Source organism: Strongylocentrotus purpuratus, unplaced genomic scaffold, assembly GCF_000002235.5.
Source record: "Strongylocentrotus purpuratus isolate Spur 01 unplaced genomic scaffold, Spur_5.0 spur5_contig_816, whole genome shotgun sequence".
Taxonomy (NCBI): domain Eukaryota; kingdom Metazoa; phylum Echinodermata; class Echinoidea; order Camarodonta; family Strongylocentrotidae; genus Strongylocentrotus; species Strongylocentrotus purpuratus.
Window position 1 is genome coordinate 1,057,109 of NW_022145520.1, and position 10,460 is coordinate 1,067,568.

The 10,460-nt window shown below is 41.6% G+C and overlaps 1 protein-coding gene across 1 annotated transcript; it reads left to right on the forward strand.

Annotated features, from left to right (window-relative positions):
- The first annotated feature begins 1,630 nt into the window (after window positions 1-1,630).
- On the forward strand, window positions 1,631-10,083 carry LOC100889306 (golgin subfamily A member 6-like protein 2). The gene is made up of 2 exons (XM_003727184.3): window positions 1,631-1,706; window positions 6,273-10,083. Exon 2 carries the CDS (start codon window positions 6,287-6,289, stop codon window positions 8,717-8,719), a length of 2,433 nt encoding a protein of 810 aa, XP_003727232.1. The 5' UTR covers window positions 1,631-1,706; window positions 6,273-6,286; the 3' UTR covers window positions 8,720-10,083.
- The last annotated feature ends 377 nt before the right edge of the window (window positions 10,084-10,460 follow it).

Here is a 10,460-nt window from a genome sequence, read left to right on the forward strand (position 1 = left end):
CTTATACCGTCTTTCTCTCTTGTTCTAGAGTAAAGCCCCCCGCCCTTCTTTCTCTCCCTCTCTCTTTCTCTCTCTCTCTCTCTCCCTCTCTCACACTCTCTCTTCCCCCCCCCTCTCTCTCTCTCTCCTCTCTCTCTCTCTCTCTCTCTCTCTATCTCTCTCTCTCACTTGAAGTGGAGGTTGAAGATTCGCCGCTCCAGGTCACCTTTTGGGGATGCCTTATTAGGTCACATGTTTTAGTCCCGGCTTCCGCAGTACTCAGAAAAATCATCATCATCATGTGAGATGAAAGATACAAACCGTAATAGTACGTTCAGCCCAATTCTGGGGCATACCAAGTAAGTGTCATAAAGCATGGATGCGTGAAGGAAATTTACCATCGTCCTCTTATGGCAAAGTTGGCCTGAAAAGTCACTTGCTCATGGGACAATTGCCCCGCCTGAACTTCCTACACTAACTAAATTCTTCACTCCAACCCCGAACGCAACACTGTACCTAACCCTAAACCTCACATAATTATGACCCCATGTAACTCTCAAACGCCAGCTCTATCCCGTGTGCGAAATAAAGCCCACGTATAGAGTCTATAATGTTTAATTATCCCCCAACGAAAAATAGACTGATGAAAGAACAATAAGAATATATTCTTTTCGAAATCAACCATGAAAATGATAAAGTTGCACTAATTAGGTTAGTGGAGAAGCAATAATTTCGGAAGAACCGTGGAAATATGCAACATATTGTTACTTCATTCTGATAAAGTGCCCATGCCCCCCCCCCCCCTCACACACACACACACACACACACACATCAGAAACTGTGCACAGCGCTCATGCATATGAATTACATTATGTAGTAAATAATTGATAAATTTAAACTTATGATAATAAAATGAAGCTCAAGTGCATTCAACCTGTTCATAATTCTCACAAACGAAGGGGAGGTGCTCAAAATATTATCTACCCCAATTCGTCATCTCATTGGCTTCGCCGTGAAAATTTGAGAGCAAAAGAAGAAAAAAAAAGACCGAAGTTGAGAAATAAGGCATGGCTTCATCAGCTCGAGATTGCCAAATGGCCCGCTATTTCTGATTTGGGAAATAATCCAGAAGTTACAAATCGTATCTTCATCGCGTCCTCATCAGCTAGAGACTTGACCTCGAAACTTGAAACTCGAGCTCGGGAAATTAGCTCGAGATATTTTGCTCATCGTTCGCGCATAGTGCGAGTCTTCGGGCTGATGAAAACGCGCCGCACAAAATTAATAGCGAGAAATTTTGCAAACTAGCCCAAGATATCTTGGGATGATTATCTCGACCAAATATCCCACTAATTCCAACTTCGGGCTGATGAAGACGCAAAATTAACTGGATAATTTGCGATGGGGATAGTTCAAATAACGGGATATTTGGCAATCTCGAGCTGATGAAAACAGGCCTATAGATGGAGCGGTGACGCACCTTTACGTCAATCAACTGGTTCAGCCAACCGCGCTATTTCACCTTGAGATCGTTCAACTTCTCTTGCGTGGGCCCCCTGATAAGGGGAAGGGGCTGATGAGATGGGGGAGGATGATACTGACATGAATATAAATAGAAGGGGCTAAACAATCTTCCTATTTCGCTGTTCCTCTGTCGATTCAGAGGGTTCTCTTTGGTTTTTCTCTTAACCTGAACTTCGTTTTTATCTCTTCTCCTCAAGTTAGAGGTAAGTGAACATTTGTGTACTTTGTGTTGATGCATGATAATAGCCTATTTTATATTAGTTTCACTAAATTTCCTCGCCCTCTTAATTGTAATGTTTCATTTCAGCCAAAAACAAGTTATCGCGAAACTTGTACCTCTATCAACTTTGGATTTTTTTTTTTAATCGAGAGGAATTCGGAAAAGAAAACATAACCGTCAGAGTACTACGAAAATTATCATAACTTTTCGAAATGACACGACCCTTACGGCTCTTTCAGATATAATGCGGCAAACCCGCGACGTTTTTTAAATATTATTTTTATTTTGATGACGTAAAATGTAAACGCTTCATATTTCTGAAACGTATAACCTAGAACTCAGCGGTAAATACAAGCAAATCCTTTTTTGGGCGCAGTTACTATTCCTTCTGCCCGTAAACAAAAACATCCAGGGTGACTTTTTTTGCGGCGGCGGCTTACCGCTACTAAACAAGCCTTGAGGCATAGTTTATTATTAATGATATGTTGAATTTTGTACAGTTTTTGTATATTTTAAAGTGTGCTTGTTTCCTTAATTATTTAAATAGGTAACAATCTGAACTGCATGTCATTCAGCATAATATGTTAACGTCTAATTTGAAATGCTAACATCAAAATATAGTTTGTTATAGGTTTCATGCTGATTATAAATTGTAGTTTCTCATTTTCTAATTTGAAGATATATGATTAATAACAGAAAAAACATAGCTTGGTGTCCTTGCGACTCATTTCTCATATCATTTTATATTTTTGAAAGAAATACCACGGGTAGGGTTTTTTAAGCGATGTGTACCGTTTTCAATTCAATAAATTAACACATCAATGTCTGTTCGTCTGAATTAGACATATTGTTTTCCATTTCCTCATTGCATTAAACCCGTTTCGGATCTATGAATACACGTAAAACTCGAATTCATATATTTTTAAGAAGAAGAAAAAAACCTTAGGCAATTTCAATCGCCTTGCCCATCACCTTCTTCACTGTGTGAACATAACATAATACACAATCAAATAATCAGAATGATGATAAATATGGATATGCGATTTGGTATACCCTTGAGTTGATATCTCGAAAGTTTTTCCGATCGTGTTATGATGAAAGTTATGTCAGCTGTTAAAACTTATTATGATATGGAAATATATATATGTAGAGCAAAAACAAATCTTAAAGAAAATAATTTCGTGAAAAAATAGTTTCATTTTTAATACCAAATGTTTCTGAGTGTCTTTGTTGAGTCTGCTAGTTTATTAATGTTAAAGAATTGGTGTACAATTATATTTTGTCAAGTTTTAATATCATTATATGTATACCGGAGTGTTGGCTCAGTCAGTAGAGCGGCCGCCTCACAACCGGGAGGTCGTGGGTTCGAACCCCGGCCGCGTCATACCAAAAGACGTTAAAAGATGGGAGTTGTTGCTACCTTGTTTGGCGTTCAACAATAAGGGATAGAGCAACGTCGATCTGGCGCTGCTCAGTGGCTGCCGGGCTCACGATCAATTGGGCAAAAAGAATTTCCGTTTCGGTTTAATACAATTTGGAGTGGACTATTAGGCTATTATTAGTATAATTAGTATTAGTATTATTAGTATTAGTATGTGCGGCCGAGGTTGTTTTGTTACATTTCATTGTTTGAATATTTATATGACAAGTCATGGAATAGTGCATGTATCGATCTTTTGTGAAAATGATTATGTTGATAATTAAAAAAGAAACTCTGTGGAAGGGTAAATAGAAAGGAAAAACAAATATTTGACCATTGCCTAGCTCTTCAAGCACATCACATACCTTTTGATCTGACATTGACTCCATTTTTGAAGGAAAATAATGCAACAAAATAAGAAATGTAAGTTTACGTCAATTTTAACCCTTCTTAAATGAGATCCCGAATTTCAAATGAATAGCAAATTGCAGGTAATTGTGAGCGTTAAGCAGACATATGCTCTGGTGACATGTGCTCTGGGCTTCATTTCGTGAAAGATAGGGTTCAGTAGAGTTGAGATTGAAATGAGTTCCGGGTTAGGTTTAGGGTTAGGGTTAGTATATAGCATTTGGTCGCGGGTTGAAGGAAGGAATTAAGTCGGTGTAGGGGGTTGACCGTATTGTTCCCTGACCATGCTGACCATGGGGGTGTTTCACAAAGACTAAGATCAACTTTAAGTTGGACTTAACTATGAAAGGCCACTCAAGTCACTAGTTGCTCTCACAATTATGATTTTTAGATAATATTTGTTACTTCAATAATGAATTATTAAAGATTCTGTAGATTTGTGAATAAATTGCGAACATGAGTTGTACGTCCCTTGAGAGACCAATAACAGTAACTGGTGATAGCGATCATTGGCATGAACAGGCTGCCATAGTTAATTCCAACTTAAAGTCAATCCATATCGCTCCGTTTAGTCTCATTTCACAACGCCCCTTATCGTCAGAGTCAGCAGCCTAACATGTTAGCCTATGGAATTTTACCCCCCAAAATCGTTAAAAATTCATTTTTTGTTTAAACGAAAAGCACATCCACCCCGACGTACGTTATCACTAGCTCTTTCATTGGAGCTCTCATGTCCCATTGACTTTTGAAAGTTCATCCACCGTCATATTGCTCCGATTGTCTCATTTTCGCTCGCGTGAACATTGCCAGCGCAAACCACTGACCTCTGCCTCCTGAACGGATCATCGCCCATTCCATTCACTATACGTTACGTACTATAAAGGCTGTATTGTCTGACCGTTCATGAATATTCATGTTTTTGCTAAACTCGGCAAAATGTTTGCTTTTACTAAATGGAAAAATTACGGTGGGGGGTTGGATGAAATAGACATAATGAAATAGGCAGAATGATAATTCATGCTTTTTATGTTTCGTGTGCTCGACCTATAATCTTCAAATCGCTTGGTAAACTGAGTCAGAAGTTAGACTTGTTTCACATGTGTATTATAGGCAATGACGAGCTTGCAACCTATTTTGAAAAATTACGGTGTGTGAACTTTCAAAAGTCAATGAGACATGAGGGCTCCAATGAAAGAGCTAGTGATAACGTACGTCGGGGTGGATGTGCTTTTCGTTTAAACAAAAAATGAATTTTTAACGATTTTTATAAAAAAACGTCCATAGGCTAACATGTTAGGCTGCCGACTCAGATCATGCTCTGACGATAGGGGGCGTTGTGAAATGAGACTAACCGGAGCCATATAAATTTCATCAAAATAGGTTGCAAGCTCGTCATTGCCTATAATACACATGTGAAACAAGTCGAACTTTGGACTCAGTTTGCCAAGCGATTTTAAGATTATAGGTCAAGCACACGAAGGATAAGACGCATGAATTATCATATATCACTTTTGCTTGGTTCATTAAAGAGAAGGTTGAGTTCTGGGAAGAGGTGAAAAATAATTTGTGAGCATTACTCATTCTTATTATGCAAGTGTGGAAGAACATCAGTTAAGACATGTTCCCTGAAAAGCATGGCTCTTCAAATGCCTTCATATTCTAAATATGCATGTTACATCGTAAAAATCGGGGGGCCGGCTTTTTACGCCATGTGTTGGTGTAGTCCCATATACATCTTTCTGTGCAAGTGTTTGTAACTTTACCAAGACTTGGCCAAATTTCTTATCATTTTGATGATTCCAGAACCTTGCAATACACACAAATTCTTATATGCTAGATGATCAACCTTTTCTGGTCGGTTCCACACCGTTTCTTTCACAATGCAATCGCATGACCAGAACTCAACTTCATCTTTAAGTCCATTTCATCCAACCCCCCACCGTCATTTTTCCATTTAGTAAAAGCAAACATTTTGCCGAGGTAAGCAAAAACATGAATATTCATGAACGGTCAGACAATACAGCCTTTTCGTACGTAACGTATAGTGAATGGGAATGGGCGATGATCCGTCCAGGAGGTAGAGGTCAGTGGTTTGTACTGGCAATGTTCCAGCGAGCGAAAATGAGACAACCGGAGCAATATGTTAGTCTTTGTGAACACCCCCATGTGACGTAAAGGACCTGCTACTTAGGGAAAGACCCCTTTGGCTGCGAATCATAGTGACACCAAATTGGTCGCATGCACGACTGCAAATCAATGTGTGGCTAGATCGCCAGTTTATCCAAATGGAAAGCCTACAATAAACCTACGCTTTCGATAATGCAATTTTAAGGCCATTTCTGATTCTAGATCAAGGAGCATCGATAAAACCTTAGGCGCGGTCGTCACTAAAAGGGGTTTGACTGTATATGACATTTCCTTTGTAACATATTCAGTCAATAAAGTAGAATTTTTAGAGCCTCGTCAACTAATCGTTAACAAATTATTAAATGGTCGTCACCAGTGAAAGAACTGGGTATTATATACAAAGATCTAAATTTTCGGGGTCTTTTTTATTTATCTATTTTAGATTCCATCTGGTGTTTTTTTTAAAATCATTTTGCTTTGATTCTTTCCCTCTTTTGATTTATGTGTTATCGCTCTTACTATCAGCATTACAGTTTGCTGTCTTAGTAATTCTTTCCTCCTTTCATCTTTTCTATTTTTTCTGTAACCTTACAGGTCTTTCAAGCAAAATGCGAGTGGCAATCGTCCTTGCCTTCGTTCTCGTGGCGACCATCGCCCCTGCCACCTGCCAAGCACCATGGTGGAGAGGGCAAGCCATCAAGCGACTCGGCCAGGGGCAGCAGCAACAGTTCCGCCCCAAAAATCAATGGCTGCCGCCCCAAGATCGCGAGGCTGCGCAGGAGATGCGAGAGCGAATGGCGGAGCAAGCAGAGCAAGATGCCGAAGCCGCAGAAGAGTTGCGAGAACAAGAAGAAGAACGGGCACAAGAATTGCAGGAGCAGCAGGCCGAAACTGCACAACAAATGCAAGAGCAGCAGGCGGAAGGTGACCAGCAAGATGCCTGGGCCGCACAGGGAATGCAACAACAAGATGCAGAAGCAGCACAGGAAATGGCAGAACAGGATGCAGAAGCAGCACAGGAAATGGCAGAACAGGATGCAGAAGCGGCTCAGGAAATGGCAGAACGGGATGCAGAAGAGGCTCAGGAAATGGCCGAACAGGATGCAGAAGCGGCTCAGGAAATGGCAGAACAGGAAGCTGAGGCTGAAGAGGCTCAGGAAATGGCAGAGCAGGAAGCTGAGGCTGCAGAAGAGTTGAATGAACAACAAGCAGAAGAAGCGGAAGCTGAGGCTGAAGCATTGGAGGAACTCCAGGAACAAGAAGCTGAAGCAGCTGAAGCAAGGGAGGAAATGCAAGGTGAAGGAGCAGAGGGAGCAGGCCTAGGAGCAGGTGGAAGTGGAAGTGTTGGAACATCATTCAGTTTAGGAGGTAGCCAATATCCGCCTTCAATGGGAGGCGGGTCAGCTGGTCCCTCATTTTATGATCCAACAGGAGGTTTTGGTGGGTCAGGAGGGTCCGGAGGGTCCGGAGGGTCCGGAGGGTCTGTTGGCTATGGGGGATCTTCATACAGGGGAAATCAAGGATCCACCGGAGGATCAAACGGAGTACCCGGTGGAGCGATTGGAGGAGCCGGTGGAGTACCCGGTGGAGCAATTGGAGGAGCAGGTGGAGCAGGTGGAGCAGGTGGAGCAGGAGGATCGCCAGGAGATGTACCTGGAGGAGGAAACATAGGAGTCAATGGAGCGGCAACAGGAGGAGTACCAACTGGAGCAGCAAACGGAGCCGCCCCAAATGGAGCAGCGAATTCAGGAACCAATGGTACCACCAATGGGACAGCAAACGGAGCCGCCCCAAATGGAGCAGCGAACTCAGCCACAAGTGGAGCCGCCCCAAACGGAACAGCAAACGGAACTACTGGAGCAGCAGGATCGAATGGCTTGAATGGTAATGGAGGGGTAGGTTCCCAGGGTGCAGCTGGATCTTCGCAAGGCTCAACCAGCACATGGACTGAAGGAATAGGACAGAGCATGGGAAGTTCTTTCGCTGGATCAACTAATCTCGGTGCCCCAAATGAGCCCAATATTGCCTTTGCACCTGCTCCTCTCGCACAAGCTACAGATGCTCCACTGACTCCGGCCGAAACAGCTGCGTTGGACAAAACGTACATGGACAAACATCTCTGTGGTGGATTCATGGGTGCTAACGGAATATCGGGAAAGAAAGATCTCGCTGTGCTTGCTCTTGACTATGCAGGAATGAAACAAGCACTCGATCCTTGCAATGTACCGAAGAATGGACAAACGACCGGACGTACTCCAGTAAACATCGCGTTCCGCACGGGTATGGAGACGCACGGTCAGGATCCTGCCTCTTCTGTCCTTCGTGATCTTCCAGGTATGATCCAACGATATCAAAAGGCCCCGCTAAAGGTTCATCTCTTCTCTTGGTTTACGCCATCCGAACATGCTCTCCGTAGTCTCCTTACAAAGAAACGTCGAGGAGGTCTTGTAAACGCCGAGGTGGTCCTCGGATACGTTGAGGAAAGCAAAATGGCCCTCTTCAGCGCACTCCTGGGTGACACCACATTCACCAATCTCTTGGGTCAACTCCAGCAAGCCGGCATCGGTGTAAACCGTGTTTGTGACACTTGCAGTCAGATTGCCAACTTGACCAACTGGCAACGGAAGCGCCAAGGCCTGGTCAACGGAGTCGGTGTGTTCGACCAGCAAGCCGGACAGTGCGGACCCGTTGCTGAAGTTCCGGCCACCGACCAACTGGCCCTCAGCGCCCCACAGTGCCAGAGCTTCCAGGAATCCATGGGGTCTTGCATATTCGGCAAGCTGACTGCTGCATGCCCCTGGCTTCGACACGCCCAAGCTGCCGGCGAACACCCACTGGCTGCTACCATGCAAACATGGTCCACCGAGTGCGGGAAGAACCTTGCCTGCTGGCAAGACAAGGGTGCTTACCTGAGTTTCCTGGCGCGCTCTGCAGCCAGCTGTCGCGTCTCACAATACGGTGCTTCCGCAGCCATTGGTCAATGTGTTGGCGCAGGACAGAATACACCTCTTGATCCCGCTCCAGCACAGCCTTCTTTGTAGAGAAGTCCATTGACCTGTCGCTTGAAGAAGAAAAAAAAAGGGGGAAACGAAAGAAAAAACTACCTATACTATATTGAGTACACTGAACTATTCCTAACCACGACATAGGGATACATTTACTTGTGTGTACATAGAAAAGATTTTTTATTTTGTTTATAATCAACAGTTGTTTCATTTGCCTATCTCTTATCTTTCATTGATTCATTTTCTTCCATAAACAAATGTCTGATTATCTGAAAGTTAAATAGCGAGAAGAATATTTTACAAAAAAGACACGAGACTCAAACAGGCTTCTCTGCCAGGAAATCGATCATTCCTTTCCACTCGAGTTTATGCATCACTATCCCGTTTGGAGGGGATTAATGTGCTTCGTCTCTTGCGAGGTGCATGTTTATCTGTACGCTTCTCTCTAATTGCAACGCCATATGTCAATTGAATTGTTTGCCTTCAAAATTCTCAAAAGTAACGTATATTACTGTCTGTTAAACTAGTTCATCAGGATGGTATAAATGTATATTGTTGTTTCTGTTTAATCTGACGAAATCGTCCAAAATGTATAACATTATTTAGAGGAGTTGCCTCGAATCCCAAAAATATTGTTATTTGATTTACCGAACTGTATCAAACAATATAGTTTGTATGGAAATTTTCGATATTGATTGTTCGACACATGCTCATGCGACTTCTCCGCGATCAATATCGTACTCTAACTGAATTCTTAACATCTACCCTCAATCAGACACTTTACCTAGCCCTAAGCCTAGACATATTCTAAAATCAATTGCAATCCTTAGTCTTAGCCTATGTATTGGACGAGATTTAGCTCAGAGCGACGATTGTCGCAGGTGCATACATTGGAGCACCTCAATACCACCTCTCAATGGTAAAATAAAAAATTACTTTGCGCAGATTTCGAACGATTTCACCTCATCAATTAAATGGTATATTGTTATTAGAAAATAATGGAAATACATCATTCTGATGTTTTGTACTGTATGTAATAAAAAAAATGTACAACGGATAATTAAATAAAAGCAAATTTAATGGACATTGCGTATCTATAATTCTCTCGAAACCCTCTTTGGGCTTCATGATTGCTGAAGTGTTTTGCTTATTTTATAATGTATTTCAGCCCGTTGTCAAAAAAGACACCGTCTGCACTTGTCGAACTGAAAGTATTAAAAACGCAATGTTTTATAGTGTATTTTTTAATTAATGTGGTGTGCATATTAAATGTAACTAAAATTAACATAGTAAGACAACAGAGACAAGGAAAGCAAGAGTATAACGAAATAAATGTGAGGTAAAATGATACAAATTCTCTGTTTACTTTTCAGTATCAAAACAAAACTTGAATGAGAGAAGAAACATGTATGTGGAAGATGAAGGCCTAAATTTATGGTTCGTACTTATACGTGTTTGATTGGTTCGTTTGTTGATTGATTCATCGACTGTTTGATTGATTGATTTATTATTGATAGGTTGATTGAGTAACATAACTGGTTGATTAATTGATTGTTAATTTGGTGATTGAATGAATGATTCATTTATTGATAAATCTTAATTAATTCTTCCTTTCGGTGTCTGGTTGGTAGATAGACGATTGAATGAGTGATTGATTGGATAAAAACGTGTTGATTGATTAAGGGCCTAAATGTACCGTTGATCGTTAGGCATAATTAATGAGTTGTACATCGACTGTTTGATTGATTGTTTGATTGAATGATTGATTGGATGAATT

Excerpts from the sequence above, each read along its gene's own strand:
- LOC100889306 (XM_003727184.3), top strand. The coding sequence starts at position 6,287 with ATGCGAGTGGCAATCGTCCTTGCCTTCGTTCTCGTGGCGACCATCGCC.